At 34.3% G+C, this 21,041-nt stretch overlaps 1 protein-coding gene across 1 annotated transcript in view; it reads left to right on the plus strand.

Annotated features, from left to right (window-relative positions):
* Positions 1-21,041, plus strand: part of LOC148951714 (uncharacterized) — a 111,754-nt gene that overhangs the window by 45,602 nt on the left and 45,111 nt on the right. Inside the window, exon 3 of the mRNA XM_089089254.1 lies at positions 17,905-18,087. Within this exon, the coding sequence (XP_088945380.1) occupies positions 17,905-18,087 (183 nt within the window). The remainder of the gene's footprint in view (positions 1-17,904; positions 18,088-21,041) is intronic.

The raw sequence follows: 21,041 nt of genomic DNA on the forward strand, positions 1-21,041 counted from the left end.
TCCAATTTCATAAAGATCTTCCATTCGTCATGGCTAACTAGCAATGAATTTTCATGCTTGAATATTACTCCATGTTTTACAATATCTTGGGCCACTGCGTAAACAACAAGGATTATGATGATATTCTTAAGCCTCATCTTATTGTTTGTTTCTAGAATTAATTTATCATTAATTTTACCCATTTTTTACAAAATTCATTTGTTTACTACTTTGTTACTATTGTATTTTTTCAAAGGCACTTTAATTTTTAACTTGGGTTATTTTTTATTTTGTAACCATTTTGTGGCATTGGCAAAAGAAAACTGATTTGTAGGCGTAAAACAGAATAAATATTTTAGGATTAGATAGGTTAGGAAAGTAAAGTTAGGAGTTCCAAGCTTTATTCTGATTGTGATATGCAACTATAATAGGTTGAGATATAACTTTAAAGCGTAGCGAATAATCGCTATACAGTCTAATTTTGCATTATATTTTTCGAGTAAGAAACACATGAATAAGTAAATGTGTAGCACATAATTACACTATTATCCTATTTTTTGTTTAGACCTAACATAATTACTATCTGCGCTAAGACAACATAGTTTGTATATATGGGGTTAACTTCTTCCACATGTACGTACTAATAGGTAGTTTTGAGTTAAGAATCTTCTCTTAATTTTCTTGTTATTATTTTTATAGGCGTCTCTTTTTCTTTGGTATGTTTTCATACGTTTCAGACATAATTTACTATCAAGGGTTTTGTATTCTTCAGACTTAGGGTCAAATCAAAATTGTTTGTAATATTGAATTTCCGCTAAAGGATGATGTATGCCTTCATATTTGACACATTGGAGATTTTTTTCGAGGTTATAGCAAATTTTGGGGGCTCTGCATTTATCGAGAAGTAAAAGGTCTGTTTGAGTGGGTCCCTTGGAATAGAAATACTTGATATTGAGGTTCTTTTGTAGGCATCTTATCAATAATTGTAAACAGCCAAGTTGTTTCGCACTTCTTTTCCTATATTTTGTTTTGACTTCCCCTCTAGCCGGACGATCCTTGGGGGTATTCGCGAGTGCTAAACTATACTTATTATTGTGGGGTGCATACCATCTAAGGTTGTAGGTTAAATCCCATTCTTTCGCATATATCTGATTTCCTTGTTCTTCCATGACTGATATCGCTGCCAAATATATAATGTTTTCCTTCGCGTTCATTATGCTAATGAACTCAGTATAAATTATCGCCTTTTGAATAGGTTTTGACTCCATTGTCATGGTCTGAAAATGCTCACAGTTAGAACACTTCACGATCATGTACAGGTATAGGACCAATAGTTTCTCTTGGAACAGAGATCATGATAGTGTTCATAAATATGAACTGGATCCCAGGGAACGGAATTCATGATCCCTATGATCCAGTTCATGTATACGAACATGATCAGCTCATAATTAGACGCTTCTGTACTGGTAGTTTTTTGTTTTGTTTTTGATGACATCAATCTTTGTTAGGACCTGGGTCGATTTTTCATAGAAAATACGAGGGGACCGCCAAAACTCAACAACTTAAAATCTGCAAGGGCCTTGAGTTCCTCCCCAGGCTTCCCACAAAACGTGGTCCAACACCACTTGTCGTTCTCAGTCGACCACGAGCTTCCTACTTTGGGCCTTTCTCTCTGATCACAAATGTTTTGACATGACTCGTATTATTTTTTTTCCATTAATATTGACTTGGTTAACTGTACTTGCACACTGTTAAATTTATTATGGTGGATCACAAGTTGATTTTCATAAGGGATTTGAAATTTGTCTTTACATTAATTAGGGATATTTCCATCGGTCAGGTTTTTTAACCGTTCTGCCTGACCGGGTCGTTATTTTTTGCTGTTTTTGTTGCGGTTTTTTATTTTTAGGTCCTGCCTGCGAAATAAGATCAAACTTTTTTTATTGTTTTTTCAAAAATTCTTCCCCTTTTAATTTCGTTTTTTTCGCGTGTGCGGCTGCTTAAATCGGTTCTGCTTTAACTATTTCTTTGAATTGCGTATGTTCTGGTTCGCCGTCGGACTCTTCAGAACTAGTTTCCTATGACTTCGGAATAGACATTTTAGAGTTGGCATTTCTTGAGGTATCACCTGCCATTACTTCGTAAATTTCTTCTCCCTTGAAAGTAGAAGGTTTTCCTCTGGAAGTCCTTGCCTTGAGTTTTCAACTCGGGGGATTTGAAAGATTCTTGAGAGCTTTGGGAGGAATCAAGAGTTTTTGCGGGGTTCCTCCACTGTTTGAATGCCATGTCCTCAGGCGGATGGGGCATTTTTTGCACTAGGGTTTCCCTCCATGAAGTCCACTGTTTAGGCTTGACCTTCGACACAGTTATATCACGGTATTGTCCTTACTGGTCATCCTTGGGAGTTTTATTCTCGGGCAATGTACTTTGACTCGTTTTTAGGGGGAAATTTATTAAATTCATAGCTTCTCACAGATTTGTTTTAGTTGAATCTTTGGGAGGAGTTTTATTTACAGTAATACTGGGGGTTTCTACAGCTCTGTTTAATTCTTCCTGCAATGACAGAGGCCTTTCTATTTGAGTTGCAGGGGAAACCATATCGTCTGGAAATCTTTTGGGGGGACAAGGGGTCGAAATTCTATCGGGGAAAAATTGGGTTTTTGGGGATATTGTATAATCTAATTCTCCCGCGCTCTCTGATGATGAGCTTTTTGAGCCTTTTGGCATTTTTATTCTTACTGGTATTAGGGATTTTTTTGGAATAACTAAATTTTTCATAGATAAAAATTCTTCGAAATTTTTCTCGACGCTCTCATTCTCGAAATAGTCTTGCTTGGAATTAAAGGGTTTTAGCTCTGCCAATCTTGATTTAGGGGGCTCATTTTCTGCGTCTGACGAATCTGTAGAGGAGGGATGTGATACCCATCTCTCTGGAAATTTGGCTCTTTTTATTCGGCTAACATGCGCCTTGTAAGTTCTTCCACTATCAGGGTTTTCCATTTTAAAAGTATAATCGTTATAGTACTTTTTGACTATTCTGTACGGTCCAGAATATTTGTTGGAAAGTCTTTTACCTTCCGTTTTTGCTTCGTTCTTTCGGTAGACGCAGTCTCCTACTTTGAAATCTATATTCCCCATGATTTTGGGTTGGTTTCTTAGCTCTTGGTTTATTTTACATTTTTCCAACTCTTGCCTAACTATTTTATAAGTTTTCCTCATCCTATTTATGAATTCTTGTTTGTAATCCTCCGAGTTATTATAATACTGCCGAGATTCAATAATCTCATCATACGGGATTCTAAAATCACGACCGAAAAGTAAATAAAATGGATTTTCTTTGGTTCTTTCTGGATAAGCGGTGTTGATTACGTTAGTTAAACAAGGTAAGAATTTATTCTAGTCTTTCCAATTGTCTTTTTTATAAATAATTAATGAGTTCAAAAATATTTTATGCCTATTTTCTATTTTACCATTAGCTTGTGGGTGGTACGGAGCTGTCACCATTTTCTCTATATTAAGAAAACTCATCAAGTCTTTTGTTAATTTTGAAACAAAATTGCTTCCATTGTCACTTAAAACTTTATTTGGAACGCCAAATTGTAAAAATAATTTCGCCAACGCCTTACTTGTGGCGTAAGCGCTTTGATTTTTTAATGCTTTTGCAAAAGTAAATCCGGAAAAATGGTATATAACAGAAATAAAACAAGTATGGCCTCTGTAGGAAACAGGCAAGCCTCCACTTTTTCAATATAGGTCAAATGAGACAATATCGAAGGGGTACTTTGCTACCGGGACCCTTCCCAATGGAGGATTAGGATAAGCGGGGGGGATTTTTCTTAAGTTACACGCTTCGCATGTACTTACAAATTCTTTAAGTTTTGTTATTGCCGACGGCACTTAAAAATATTGTTTTAATTTATGGAAAGTTTTCGTTACTCCTAAGTGTCCACCTATATCCGAATTAAAATATTCAAATGCAGGCACTATTAAGTTTTGTGGTAATACAGGTATTATTGAGGTTTGGTTTCTATTTGTCTCAGCAGTCACAATTCTACATAGTATTTCTTCATCAAGATCATAGTAAAAATTATCTATCTCTTTTCTAAGAGTTTTGAATTTATCCGGTAACACATTGTCATTCACAAAATAATTAATAAGCGCTGAACACATTTCGTTCTTTTTTTGCTTTCTTTTTATATTTTCTAACGACAGTGGACAATAGTTAACCTTATCCTCCTTTACCGTGTGTTTGACTTTGTTTTTCTTATGTCTATGTTTACTCTTAGTGTTGATAGCGTTAACTTCAGTTTCTTCAGCTTCCGACGGAATATTTTCTGGGTATCTACTCAAAATGTCGCAAGCTGCGTTTTGTTTACCTTTTCAATATTCAAATTGGTAATCTAGGTCTTGGATTTTCATAATCCATCAAGCTAGAATGCCCGTGGGGTTTTTAAATGTGCGCAGGTACTGCAAGCTTCTATGGTCTGATCGTAGTATAAATTTTCTACCAATTAAATAGTGTCTAAATTTGTCCAAATAGTGGATTATAGATAATAATTCTAAGTTTGTGGCGGAATAACTACTTTCGCCTTTTGATAAGGTTCTACTCGAATAGCATATAACTTTTTCTATTTGTTTTTGTTTAGGCGTTCCCTCTAGAGGATTAGGGTTTTCTACCGGAATTATTTGCGAAAGAATATGGCCAATGCCCTTTGAACTAGCATCGGTTGTGACCACAAATTGTCCGTTTTCGAAATCAGGAAGTGATAAAATCTGTTCAGAAGTGAGTCGCGTTTTGAGACGGCCTAGAGAAATTTGAGCGACTTAGAACCAGGTAACATTATGGAAGTTCCCTTTAGTTATTTCCGTAAGGAGTTTGGTAATTAGGGCGTACTCGCACATGAATTTTCTAAAGTGGGCAGTAAGACCTAAAATTCCCCTTAATTCTTTCATAGTTCTGGGGGGCTTGAGGTTTTCAACACATTTTATTTTATCAGGATCTGGGGATATCTCTCCTTGTGTTACTACTACTCCTAAAATATAATTTTAGGTTGAAATAAATTTACTTTCTCAGGCCAGCATTTTAAATTGCCTTGTCTGAATTTCTCGAACACCTTAGCTAATGTTGCTAAGTGTTGTTCAGTGTTTTCCCCTCTGCATATGACATCATCAACAAAGTGAATGATATCCTTTAATCCTCTTAACAGGTGTAATAGGGGTCTACATAGCGCGCTTGATCTTGTTTTAAGTCCGAATGGTGCCCTTAAGTATTCATATGAACCACATTCAGATGCTGAAAATGCAGTTTTATGGACATCTTTTTCGGCTATTTTCACTTGATGGTAGCCTTGGGTAAGGTCCAAAGAAGTAAAAATTTTGTTTTGCTTGAAATAGAGTCATGAATTTCATCTATTCTTGGTAGAGGAAATTTATCGCTAACTACTTTTTTGTTAAGGGTTCTATAATCTACTACAAGTCTAAGATCACCATTCCTTCTTTGGTACTAAGATCACTGGTGCACTCTACGGACTTATGCTGGGGCGTATGATTTCATTTTTTTCTAATTCATGGATTTTATTTTTTAACCATTCCTTGTGCTTATACGGCACACGATATGGCTGTTTTGCTACGGGATTACCAGTCATTAAAATTGAGTGTTCATAAAATGGTATTAGTCCGATTTAATATTAAGATGCGGAAAATAAATCTTTAAAATTACATAATAATTCGCATAATTTTTTCTTAAGTTCCAAGTCCGTAATATGATCCACATTAAATTTGTTTAAAAATTGCGATTTAGTTAAAGGATATTTGTTATTTGAAGTTTTAATGCCGTTAACTAGGTTTCTTTTAGAATTTTCCGTTGTATTTAAATCATTCTCTGACAAAACTTGGATTTGAACTAAACACGTCTCCTTTTTTATTGTAATTGTATCATTTTCGTGGTTATTAGTTACCCAAATAAAACCTTCTCCTTTGTCGTAAGATATAATCTGTTCTTCACATTGCAGATTTTCAATAATTTCAGATGGGGTTGCAAACCATATTTTGGATTTGCTAACCACTGGTTCAATCATCTGTGATATTTGAATTCTTTGCATCGTTTTGGGAAGGACTTTTGTTTTCCTTATCGCGAATCCGTAATATTTCTCTTTATTTTCATTGTCTATTAGATTCATACTGGCGCTATGTTGCGCCATTGCGGCATCTTGTGGCGTCACGTTGGTTTTTGCTATGTTTTTCCACAATTCCACTATTTTCTTAATTTCGTTTGATCTAAACTGTCGCATATCTCCTATTTTTATTTTTGCAGATTCAATACCCTTGTTTTTTAAATTTACTTCATCTCTGCAATGTCTCTCAGAATAATTGAACAAACTTCTATCTATGCCATGTCCTTTTTGCGAGACATGAGGTTCAAAATATTGCGACATTATACTACTAGAAATTTTGTTTACTGTTACGTTGTCTTCGTAACCTCTGTTACGATTTCTTAAGGTAGAAATTTCTTCCCCTACCTTAGCCAGGTAGACAAGCCTTCCGTTCGCTACGTCTAATAGTACTCTATTAGACCTTAAAAAATTTGGGCCGATAATTACTTCGAAAGGAAAGTTATCGCATATTATAAATTTGTCAGAAGGATCCTATTGTCCCTTTTTACGTACAGGCAAATTGAACCTCTGGCATTCAATTTATGCCCTGTCACGCTAGTGAAATTGGGATTATTAAAATTTCTATGTTGCCTAATATGCAGAGACAACATATTAAATACGCATGAGCTCATGATATTGACCGTAGCTCCACTGTCAACTAAAGCCTTAAAGTAAACGTTTTCTACACAAAAATCATTAAATATAGGTAACTTGTTAATACTATCACTACAAGACGGAACTACTATAAGTTTGGACCTATTAAATATTCTGGGCAACCTCTGGGTCCAATTTATATTTCTGAGGGGCCCGAAACGTTTCACTGACGATTTATTTCATACGTCGGTGCCTGTAATAGATATTCAGACATATGAGATTCCGTAGGCATATTTAATTGATTTTCGTCTGTCTGCTTTCGCCAGGTATTATTATGGTAACTTGGATGTCCTGCGTCAGTGCCGCTTGCTGGCGCTGACTGCCAATGCCGTTGGCTTGCAAAATTTTCATTTCCCGTCGTCAAAGTTTCGTGATTTCTATATAGCATTCTCGCATTATATTGGCTTTGGCTTTTGTTTGGGTTTTCAAATCGGTAATTAATTTGGCTATTGGGAGGAGGGTTATACAAAATTGGTTGGTACGCGTTGTAAGGTACTGATTGGCGCAATCTTCCCTGGCTATAGCCTAGTGCACCACCGGTGCTGAATTTTGTTCTTCCGAACAAATGTTTGCCATAATTCTGCCTGCTGCCAACAGTAATTCTTCGCATGCGGTTGGGAACATAATAGCACTCTCTCGTGATGTGCCGAGGTTGAATGTAATTATAGCATATTATGAATGTGTGGTTATTTTTATAATTGGATTTTTTGACAGGCTGAAAACGTACTGTTTTCTGACTAGCGGGTTCTTGCGTTTTATTTCTTTGTGGCACTGGGGAGTTATCCCTTGAAAAGAAATTGGGAGACGCCTGATCGCTCTTGAAGATTAGGTTCGCGTTTGAATCGCCTTGGCTATTTATTTTTGCTTTACTGTGATTTGTGACCATCGGATCAACTTCTATCAGTCGATCTACCTCCTGAACTGCAAGATCCAACGTCTGAATATTTTTGGATATTACCATTCTATATAGTTTTGGGGATAGCCCTTGCAAAAAGATAGTGAGTATGACTTTTTCATACAGTTGTCCTGAACCTCTTCCGCATTTTTCCTCTACTAAATTGCGTATATTATCAAGATATTCTCTTAAATTTTTTAAATGGTCAAAGCACACCATTCCGTGTTTTAATTTATTTATGGAACTGGTTTCCATAAATTTGTCTTTAAATGCTTTTAATAATTTGTCCACCGTATTTATTGGCAATTTTGCTTCACCGCCTATAGTATGTTCAATTTTCTTCAGAAAGGTTAAGGCCTGGCGTTTTAATCGGAGTAGAAGCATATCAACTAACGTTTCTAGCTCTGTTTTTGTTAGTTCTACAAACTGGGCCAATTGGATATTAAATTCGTCAATATCTGATTGACCACTGTACTGAGGGATAGACTTTGCTATTTCAATATTTTTCATGACCAACTTTTGCGCCATTAATTTTTCTTCTAAATCCTCTGCCATTTTTTTTTTGCGTTTGAATAATTCGAAATAAATTTATTTTTTTCAATTAACCTACTTTGGGGGAGGCTATTATATCCTGTAAGATATTTTAAAGGATATCCTGTAGTAGCTTAGCGGTTATAGGCTTAATCATTTTACTTATATGTCTGTATCTCTCCAATAATTAAATTTAATTTACAAAGTTTTATAGCCTAATTAGTTCGCAAGTTTTCCTCCAATTTCCGGCTGCGCCATTTGTAGCGACAAAAGGATTGTTTGTAGCGATAAAAGAAATTTTGGCTATAAAGAAAGGACTGGGCTTAATTGCGGTAATAAATATTGACCGCGTCAAATCTAATATCGTACTTTAAAGCTGCGATCTTACACCTTATAAGTTCTCCGATAGCGCCGCTTATAGCGCCAAAGATTGTACTATCAAGGCCTACGCCACCCTCAATTAACGAGAGAAAATAAAATGTGTAGCCATACAAATGTGACCTCTTTTCGTCGAGCTATCTGGAGATCAGATTCCCTGGGAACGTACCTTGGAGATATGCGAACTAATTACCTGTTATTAGACTAGATGCAGACATATAAAATGAAATAAACACAGGTAAAAGGCGATAGATTTATTAAGACTTACATATTTAGGTGAACAGCAGTGGGTCACTTCAAATGACAACAACGGTGACTGAGATACAACAATGAAAGAATTGCAAAGCTTGAACGCCGAAATAATTCCATCCAAATGGTCCTGAATCTGATTTTACGAATCTTCCAAAAAGCACTTTTACCCCACTATCAAATATAGGTTTTTGTCTTGCGCTCTAAGAACTGGCTCACAATTGGCTCAAGGGGCACAAGGATGTGAACCCTTCGTCCAATAAATTGTTTTAAATATTTCTGATGATTCAAACGTTCACACGGTTTTTCTAGTTTAAACTTCCTTAGAAATATTGTGCGTAGCATCTTTTTTATTGCCCACTGTCTTAGCGAAATCCAAAGCTTGGATAGTGCCGTTCTTTGTCTGAGGCGAACTGCAATTTTTCTCCTTACTGATTTAGGACTTTTCATTCTTTTTGACACTAGATTTAAACTTAATTAGAGGAAGTTGAAATTATCTTTAGAAAGAAGGAACTTTATTTTGGTATTTTAAATATATCTCATTTTACTCACGGTACAATTATATATATATATATATATATATATATATATATATATATATATATATATATATATATATATATATATATATATATATATATATATATATATATATATATATATATATATATATATATATATATATATATATATATATATATATATATATATATATATATATATATAATATAAATGTTTCTAAATCGGAAATATATCTTACAGTAGGTTACCGAATATTCTTGAAGTAGAAAGAATTCCAGTTAGTTTGAAGTTGGTTGAGCGTGTGTTATGATTGTAAAAAAGTGGATGGATTGGAGGAACAAAAAATTATACAAAATCCTGTGTTTATGGAAAAATGTTTGATTGTAGGTGATGATTTTCCTGAGTTATCTCTTCAAAGGAAAATATTTTCTCGAAAAATATTTAATCACATAATGACAAATGATTCTCCATCTTTGGACTATTCTATGAAATATTTATGTCGTGGTCCAAACGCATTTATACAATTTATTGACATATTGATCGAAAAAGTGGTATTGTGAATTTGCTTTTGAACACACTACCTTAGAAATTTAAGACCATGATTTTTTAATGAGAATAATAAATCGAAAATTTGTAAGATCATGTTCAAACAGGTTTTAGTATATCATTGGATTACTTCTCTCTCTATATATCTCTCTCAATTTATCGATCGTATGTCAGTTTCATTTTGACGGTTACAGTGTAAACATCGTCAATCGCCAATCGTCACTATGATAAACGTGGTCAGTGGGTAGAAAACCTATCCTGGTATGATTGGAAAAAATCCTAAACGAAATTTTAGTTTATTTCTAAGAGACTGGTATCATCGTGGCTTTAAATCGTTTTGAGAGGAAGAATCGGGTCTAAGATACAACTGTTGGAATAACAAAAGATTTTGGTCTCTACGTCATCGTTGTGAAGACTATGGCTACTATGAATATAAGCCTATAATTTCATTTGGCTGTTATAGAATATGATCCACCATTTGAAAACACTATATGTGATATTGCTTCAAATAAGCGAATTGAAACACGTGAATTTTATAATATGAATGAAAATAGTATCATTGATTATACAAAGAGATACAATAAGAGAGAAGTTACATTGTACTGTAGAAAATGTGACCCTGACATTGCAGCACATCAAGATCAATATATAGTGAATTCAGATGATCTACAAGCATTAATTGTTCTCGACAGCTACCTATATGTAGAAGAAGAAATCTAAAGAGGAGAAAATAGTTATTTTTATGTATATACATTATTTGTATTAATAAACAATTTTACATACATTTTTAGAAAATTTTATTCGTAGGGCGCCAAAATCAAAATTATACAAGAATGAAAGTATATTTTCCACTACGAAGTCATTCAGACGAGGATTGTCAATGTAATTGTTGAGAAACTGGTTGTAAGTATATCCACAACAGCTGAAAACGAAATATAGTAGTGCATGGAAGATACAGCTTTTAGTCGTTAACTCCTGCACTCCCTTATGGTTTTGAATACTAGTTTTCCCACTGCTTTCAATAAACTTGTTGATGTCCGGTATAGAATGTATATGATACGCCAAGAAGATCTAAAATTCTATATTCTTCGCTGTTTGAAAGATGCATAGCCAATGACCAGTCTTTATGCTCTTTGGACTGCTACTAACAATGATTAGCGTACTGTATTTGGACATGCATGAATCCATATTAAATACGCTCATTATTTGATTTGTGTTCATTGTGCGAGGTATAGTAGAACACTGCCATCGAGAGTGACTTCCCAAAAAGTTTCAAACTGACTCAGTGATATTAACGTAATACTTTCAGTCAAAGCGTCAGCGAATGTGCACTCTAAACGTACATTCCCCGTTATTACAATACTCATATATTGAGTACCTGACAAGTCCGAAACAATTACTCCATGATTTTTCGAAAACATTGAATTGGTTATTCTATTTTCAAATAGTTGTGAATCATGATCTGGGGATTGCAAAGTCAATTCATACAGAGTTCTGTAAGATTTTTTATCAAATGATAAAGCGTACAAGGGAATTCCATTCACCTTGCACGCAAGGCTGGATTAGCCAAAGTTTTCACGGTCTTAAGAAAATCATGGTCTTAAATTTCCAAGGTAATGTTTTCAAAAGCAAATCAATAATATCATTCTGTTACGTTTCGATTAGCGTGTCAATAAATTGTGTAAATAGGTTTTGACCACGACGTAAAAGTTTCATAGAATAGTCCAAAGATGGAGAATCATTTGTCATTATGTCATTAAATATTCTTCGAAAAAATATTCTCCTTTGAAAAGATAACTCCGGAAAATCATCATCTAGAATCAAACATTTTACCATAATCACGAGATTCCGTATAGTTTTATATTTATCAAATCCATCCATTTTTTCAATGCTAACACTCTCACAACCAACTTCAGACTAGCTAGGATTATTTCTTCTTCAAGAATATTCGGTAACCTACTATAAAATATATTTTCGATTTAGAAACATTTTATTATATACATAATTAAAACAATTACAATCACTGATACAGCTTATTCTCCTTAATATATTTCATTAATCTATTTAAAGCAGCTTGAAGTCTATTTATATGCACTAAAACAAGTTTCGCTGCAAAGCATAACTGCTCCTCTATTTTAAATTTACTTAATGATATCACATATCTTGCATACATATCATCACATTCATGGCTCAGTCAAGATCCTCTTGTAATTTTTACTGCTAAGTTTGGTACACTTGTCTTTTTATCATTACTACTACCAGCTCCACTATCAGTTTCTATTAGTGTAAACATTGCACTCATTTTTGCTAATATAAATATCTTGTCAAATAAAAGAGTTTAAACAAACTGTTCTCTCTCTGAATTCGATTCTCTTACTAATATGAATTACAATAAAAATTACTCTATATATTGAATCTGGTTGCCATGGATTGGTTGCTACGGCCTCATAGCTATGGTATCATGCGAGTACCAATCATGGATAAATTATGTTACGATCCTGAGAAAGGATCGTAAATATGAAATAAAAATTAGACCCTATGATTGGCCGCCACCACCAGGTGATCAAGAACAAATTCAAAAAATCAATTGGATGGATTATCCATATATTGAATTACCCTACGAGGAGCTCACCTGCATGAATGATTTATGTAGTACTCTCAATAAAAGAATTTCTACTCGTAAAAAAGGAGCTTTTCATTTCAACTACTCAAAGGAGGAGGGCAAGATCTACATTAGTTCACCTATTGCCAATGAAAAGGTTATCCTCAATGATAACCTAAAGGACGTTCTTGGTTTTAAGCTCAATATAATCAATGGTAGAAGTGCTGGAAACACTAATTTCATTTTTGCTGACTACCCACCTGCCTTCTCCACGGACACTTGTATATTTCTCTACGCTTCATTTGTGGAAACATCTCGGGTTGGTAATTCAAATGTCACCCTCCTACGAGTTCTTGAACGAAAAACCAACCAAGAACATGTTCACCACTACAATATAAAGTATCTTCAGTATATTCCCGTAAACACTTCCTATTTGGAACTCTGTCAGTTAACACTAAGAACCGAATTAGGTGATTCTCTAGCAATTTCAAAAGGCTTAGCAGTGATTACATGTCATTTTCGACCCATTGTCAACGACGACGGTACAATCACCTAAAAAAAAAAATGAACAATAGAAGAATTCCATTTGTCTGTCCCGATATTGACTGTTATGTTGGTGCTTTGAGTCCACGTCAAATAGGCAATGGATTGGACTACTACAAGGGGCGTACTACAATGTCTGGCTATGGTCTTGGTAGCTGGTTTGCTAAGCTATTTCGTTCTGTACTACCCCTTGCCAAAAAATATCTTGTACCTGCTGCATCAAATTTTGCTGCCTCCACACTACAGGACTGGGGATCGGGCAAGAATTTCAAGGAGAGTGTTAAGGAAAATATTAGATCTTCAGCAAGAGCCGTTGGTGAACAATTAAAATCTCGACAAAATGGGGAGGGATTGAAAAGGATGTGTTCGCTTCATTCACTCATCAGTGTCCTGCGAGTTTTGAGTCAAAGTAAATCACACATGAATCTGAGGCATCACACCCTAAAGGACAACAGGTACCAGAAAAAGAAGAAGAAAAAGAAACTGAGGGTAAGATCAAATACGGATTTCTCTTCTTAAGATGCGATCTTTTAATCCCACAGAAGCATATCCATCAATCACTTCCTCAGTGAATTTGTTCAATGCTGAAAATGTGGATGTCAGTGTCAAGTTTGGCTACTATGAGCAATTTCATCCCCAACAACCCCTCTCGGAGAATATAAACTTTCAATTATTTTCCAATGAAGACTATTTCATTGACTTGTCATCAACATTTATTGATTTAAATGTTGTAGCGAAGAAAAAGTAAAGTAATACAACTCCAAATACCGGTAATGGTCTCTCCTTTGATAACTATATTCTACAAAATCTATTCAAACAAATTAATGTATTTATTAATGGAACATTGGTGAGCACTAGCAATAATTTATCGAACTATGCTAGCTACATACAATTTATGATGATGACCCCAAAGGCGTATAATAAGATGAGAGGACAATCGCTGGGCTATGAATATCGAACAGGTGTTGATACTGAAGGTGAGTTTACTACTGCAGTGACCCAGGAGTATCATCTGGTTGGAAAGTTAAATCATTAGATATTCATTAGATCACAATTGCTACCTCCCACACTTAAGATTGATATAAAGCTACAGAAGGCACATTCGAATTTCATGCTAAGAAACACACTTCCTGTAGCATTTGATGAAAATTTTGTTATCAAATCTGCACTTCTCCATGTTCAAACACAACAAGTTCTGAGATCTGTTGGATTGGCAGTGGAAAAGCTAAGAGCCAATGGTAACAACATTAAACTTCTTGTCCCCCATACAATCACCAATTAACGTCACATTGCCACCGGCTCTCGTAGCTATAGCGATTCATCATTTATCAATGGAGAAATCCCATCAAAATTTGCTTTGGCCTTTGTGAAGAGTGGCAGTGCCATTGGATCCTGGACTGAATCCCCCCATGATTTTAATTTTTTCGGTCTATCTAGCCTTGTGTGCAGAGTGAATGGTATTCCACTGTACACTCTATCATTTGACAAAAAATCCTATAGAACTCTGTACGAGTTGACTATGCAACACTAGATCATGATTCTCAACCATTTGAAAATGGAATAACCGATTCAATGTTTTCAAAAAATCATGGGGTTATTGTTTTGGACTTGTCAGGCACACAGGATATAACCATAGCACGAACAGGGAGTGTACGTTTAGAGTTTACATTTGCCGATGCTCTGACTGAGAGTATCACACTAATATCACTGAGTCAATTTGAAACCTATTGGGAAATCACGCCCGACGGCAGTGCTCTACTAGACATAGCACCATGAACACAAACCAAATAAACGACTTATTTAGTATAGATCCATACATGTCCCAGTACAAGTCCTATCGCATACCTTCGGACTTCATTGAAATAATTCCCAGTGTTACCAATATCCTTATCATTGTTAAAAGCAGTCCATCGACTTTGAAGACCGGTCAGTGGCTATGCATCTTTCAAACAGCAAAGAATATTGAATTTTTTGATCCTCTTAGCCTATCGTATAAATTCTACGCTCCATACATCAGCATCTTTATTGAAAGCACTGGGAAAACCATTATTCAAAATCAACGAAGAGTACAGGATTTAACGACTTAGACAAGCGGCTTTCATGCACTACTCTTTTTCATGTTCAGATGTCGTGGTTACACCTACAAGAAGTTTCTCGAAATATACGTTGACTTACCTCAATTTAACGACTTTCTAGTTGAGAAAATACTTACAAGTGTATTTAATATTGATTTTAGTGCCCTAAGAATAAAATGTTCTAAAGATGTATGTGAAATTGTTTATTAATAAAAAAATTTATATACACGATAAAACGACTTTTCAACTCTTTAGATTTCGTCCACTACTAGGTATTCGTCAACAACAACTAGTGTAGGTAGATTATCTGAATTCACCGTGTACTGATCCTGATATATTGCAATGTCAGGATCACATTTTCTACAGTAGAGTGTGACTTCACTCTTGTCATATCTCTTTGTATAGTCAATGATTCTATTCTCATTCATTCTATAGAATTCAGATTTTTAAATTTGTTTATTTGAAGCAATTTCACAAACAGTGTCCTCAAGTGTCGAATCACATTCCGTCAGAGCCAAATAAAAATCAGTGGGCATATAATCATAACACCCCTTATCTTCACAACGATGACGTAAAAACCATATTCTTTTGTTGCTCCAACAGTTGAATCGTTGACCCGGTTCCTCCTCCCAGAACAATCTAAAACCACGACGATACCAATCTCGTACCAGTTAACTAAAATCACGGTTAGGATTTTTTCCAATCATACCGGGATATGTACTCTCCCGCTGATTACATTTATCATAATGACAATTGGAGCATAGGTGACCTCTAGGATGAGAGTCACACACCTCTTCAAGACAAGCATTACAACCTTTAATTTGTACAGCATATCCTCTATGCAATTTACACGGGTTGCATAATCTACACTTTTCATCATACTCCTCAATCATTGTGCAATTCTCACATGATAACCAGCTTCCCTGTGTGTATATACATAACGGACATGTATGGAACATTTTGTCATGTGTTAACGCTCTCACTGTCCCAATGAAACTGAGCTAGCAACAAAAAAAATTGTCTGGGAGAGAGAGAGGAGTAAATCATCCTTGAGCACCATCTTTCTTATGAAAAAAAAATCCTAAATTTCTAAACTAATGTTTAAAAGCATATCCACAATATCATTTTGTCGTGTCGTAATCAATATATTAATAAATTGTTTAAATGCATTTGGACCACGACGTAGAATTTACATGCAGTATTCTAATTACTAAGAATCAGGTTTAATTACATCAAAAAGCATTCCTCGAGAAAATATCTTACTTTGAATAGACAGCTCTAGAAAGTCATCATCTAGACTTAAACGTTTTTCTATAAGAATTAGATTCCTCATGATTCGATCTTTCTCGAATCTATCCATTTTTTTAGTCCTAACTCTCTCACAACCAACTTCAGACTAAACAGAATTTCTTTTTTCTGCTCTATGAAATATACGCTTGTCTACTATAGAAAAAGAAAAAAAAACCATTGATTTAGAAAAAATTTTATTGAACATAATTACAAAAATGATATTCACTGATGCATTTTGTTCTCATCAATATATTTCGTTAGTACATCTAATGCTGACCTAAGTTTATTTATATGGAGAATATTCACTTTTAAAGCAAAACACAGCTGTTCTTCCTGCTTAAATTTGCTTAATGATATCACGTATCTCGCATACATTATGTCCCATTCAAGACATAGTCTACAGCCGGCGGTTATTTCCACAGCTACATTAGGTACTCGTATATCGCTGCTGCTGTCGGTTCCATCATTAATCTCCAATAGTGTAAATGCACCACTCATTTTTTTTTTCACTAATATCCTTGCAAATAAACTATTCTCTTTGAATTCAATTCTCTTACTAATATGAATTGTAAAGAAAACTATTCCTTTTATTCAAATCCTAATCACCAATCAAGTTATACTCGTTCCTCTTGGCAAAGGTGTAATGACCTGTAGAATAGGACTACCAGAAAAACCTGTTTGGTATGGGCGCGTACGCAAAGTGTATACCTTCAAGCAAATTCCATATGATATTTCAAATTACTATACCTTCTATAGAAATGGTACCTCTTGGCAAATGACCCTGGTAACCCCAATTCCTTGAAAACTTACACACATACCCGCTGCCTCAGGCGTAGGTTTGCGGGTAGGTTTTCAAGGAATTGTACGGTTACTACTAACATAGCTTCAAGAAAGAAAAGAAAAATTGACAAGAACATAACAATATAAATAAATTTAAAGAAGAAAAAAAACAAGAAAAAAACATAACTTAACTATCAACTCACGAAGATAGGGATGGGATTTACTTAACAATTTATAAATAAATTAATATTACAATCAGTCCCCACTACTGTAGAACGAAGGGACCATCTTTTTCAATTTATTTTTATATATATACAGTGATGGTGATTCACTTACTAATTCGAATAACTTATATTTATTCGCAATCTGAGGAAGTTGATATCTTAAACTTAGTCTTGATCTATAATTTTTAACAAACGGTAAAAGAAACTTAGTCCTAGCTCTTGATAAATGGCTATGTTTATTTTCAACCAAAAGTTTCATGCTATTGAAAAAATGATCTTTATGTTGAATTTTCAAAAACCATATGCCCAAATTAAGGTGAAAAATTTGTTGTAAATCAAGAATATCAAGAAATAGAAAAGATGTTTAAGTTTCAGGAAATTCTTCTGTCTTCCTAGGGCGTGCTAAAAAATGGTCCAGGATTCTTATTGATTTATTTTGAACAATTTGGAGTCTTCTTTTTTATTTAGCTCTTCTTTTTTTCAGTTTGCATGATCGATGGTGCAGCATATAGAGATGGGGATCCTGTACCAACTTCTAACCAATGTGAGTTTTGTGTGTGCCGACCTCCAGGCTTTGCTTGTTCTTTGCTTCAATGCGCTCCACCCAGAAATAAGAAGTGTCGCACATTGCAAAGATCTGGTGCTTGCTGTCCTGAGTATCAATGTGGTAAGTCAAAAATGTTTCCAGATACTGCCATGTAGCCTTTGTGAGTAGGTTGAAGTGCTAAACGTTAGAGAAGAAGAAAAGTTACTGTCCTATACTTCCGTGTTGAAAAGTGTGCCTGAATATCATTGGTTTATTCTTGTTATATATTTCATTTCGCCAAAAATATGCTTCTCTACTTAATGAGAAAAGACACAATTGCTTCGTTATGCAGGAATTTATGGCACCAAAGACTTGTTTAGCTAAATAGGGTATTTATAAAGAGGGACTTTAACAAACAATACTGATAAATGATGACAATTCATACTTGTTTGCCCTTTAATGAGCAGAAACAGAAGACAAACATAAACAGAAATATAATAACAAAAAAAAAAGATGGTAAGAAAAAATGCATGACAGTTTCGAAGTTTTAAATGGAATGAGTCTGGCTAATTAATTCAATAAAGTAAGCAAAATGAATTAAAGCAATATCGTTTAAGATAAGATTTATCCATGATGCAATATATATACAATAATACATTATAATATTCCTTCAAAAGCCCTATGGCCTGTAAAGAAGGAGGAAGACACATGTGTCATTAGTTCAAAGAAAAGAAAACACTTGCTCACAGAGATAACAGAAAAAATTATACAACACAAAATTTAAATAGATTGGATAAATTAAATAGATTAAATCGACTCCAACAAATTCTGAGCAAAAAGAGAGAATAATACAAGAATAATAATAAAAACACTAATAACTTCTAAGAAGCCAAAAAATTTCTGACTATTTTTTGTTGAACAAGCTAAAAGAGTGACATATTTAAGGTGTTCCAGGCATCATATTCCTCACAATATGACTCCCCAGCAACAGATGGGAATCTGACTTTACAGAAGGAACAAAAGGAGTTTGAATATGATTTTTTATATTATAATTATAATTATATATATTATAATTATTCTAGTGAGAGGTAAAAGACCGCGGAGCAATTAGGGGCTGGGGAAGGTCATCATGAAGCTGAGAAAAAGTAAAACACGCATGCAAGAGAATATACAGTAGTTGGAGATCAAGCTAAGGGATAACTTTTAAACGATTATTTTCCTGAATGAGGTTTCTGTGCTTGTTATAAATCTTAAAAAGCACTTTGAAACGAGAAGGAAAAGTTGACATCCGTGCAATTGGAGAGTAAGAAACATAAGATTAAATCATGCAGTGAAAAAGTACTTTCAAAATTGGTTCAGGAAAAGGGTGTTATAGCTTCCTTAAAATACCGTGACTCCTACATGTGTTCATTTATTCACATCAAGTCACATCAGTTTTTTTTTTATCAATTAGAATAAAAAAAAACGAACACACCTATCTTTGGATCTATGAATAACAGATTTGACAGGAGAATTCTGGATAATTGAAGATAAACCTAAGAAATTCTGGAAAAAAAAATACTTAGACTAATTTAGGGTAAGATAATTAGCATCGAACCATAGAATTATTCGCTCAAAAAAGTTTCTTGGATTTAACTGAAGCTCTGATTCACAGCTCCCCGAAATGTCCAGTGTGTTGTCATCAGCAAAAGAAACGAGGACATTAGAAGAAGGGGAACTATAGTTGCCATCATGGGCATCAGAGGAATTAATATGACAATGCCTACAGTGATTAGTACGTTTCTGTGTTTTTTTACCACATAAAAGAAAACATACACAGCATAATTCAACTCTGAGGGTGATCAGGCAAAGCAGATCAACAGGAATTAATCTACCATTCAAATAAGACTTAAACCAAGAAAATAAATTTTCCCGTATCCAAAATGAGACATCTTCGACGAAAGAATTTCATGGGTTAAGCAATCAAATGTCTTACGAATGCCCAAGAATATAGCAGCAGGAATTAATCCCGGATCTAACGCAGAATGTTTAAAATTCAAAAGACTCATACAAGCATGTTCAGTGAAGGGCTTCATTCGGAAACCAAACTGAAAATAAAAAATAAGACGTTTAGAATTTAGAAAAGCAATGAGACGGGAAAGCATAGCCTTTCCAAAGATTTTACTAAATACCTATAATATTGAAATTGGTCGATAGTTTGTTGGGTCATTTCTTGGTCCACCTTTGTATAAAAGAATAATTAAGGGCGCTTGAGATTATTTGGAAGCGCTCTACATTCAAATGAAAGATTAACAAGTTTTGTGAAGGAAGAAAAGATTTAACTGCCTTGATAGGAATAGAATCTGAACACGAAAAAAGACGAGTTTTTCAAGCAATGCCAAAGGATTAAAACATATGAATAATTACTCGTGTAGCAGGTAATATTGAAGTGAACCCACGAGAGCGAAAAAATAAAATGAATTCTCCTAAAATAGCTGAATAAAAGACGAAAAGAAAAAAACAACAAATAAATGCATTGAGACAATAAAAACATAAGTAATATACATATAGTATATATTATATATATATATATATATATATATATATATATATATATATATATATATATATATATATATATATATATATATATATATATATATATATATATATGTATATACAAAAATTCTCAATTGCAAAGGAAACCTGAAAAAGATTTGGTCCACCATTAATGATATACTCTCAAAAAATAGAAAATCAAAGTCTATACCTATTCACCTTAAAAACACAAATGACAGATTAATTGACCCTTTACATGCACCTGACGCATTTAATAATTGTTTTTCTGATGTTCCTCATACTGGCTCCCACTCCTCCTTACAGGCTGTACTCCCTTGCTTCAATTCTAAATCCTTGTTTTTCTCCCCAACTGATAGCAATGAGGTACTACAAATCCTCGGTTCTCTCCCTGTTAGTTTTACACCTGACTGTCTTGGATTAAGTAATAAACTCCTAAAGACCATATCTCCTTTTGTTTACAAGCCCACCAAGCACATTGCCAACATATCTTTAACCTATGGAGTTTTCCCTGATTTACTAAAGTCAGACATTGTTAT

The sequence above is a fragment of the Artemia sp. Qi Xiang Cuo genome, chromosome 5 (assembly GCF_049724085.1).
Source record: "Artemia sp. Qi Xiang Cuo chromosome 5, ASM4972408v1, whole genome shotgun sequence".
Taxonomy (NCBI): Eukaryota; Metazoa; Arthropoda; class Branchiopoda; order Anostraca; family Artemiidae; genus Artemia; species Artemia sp. Qi Xiang Cuo.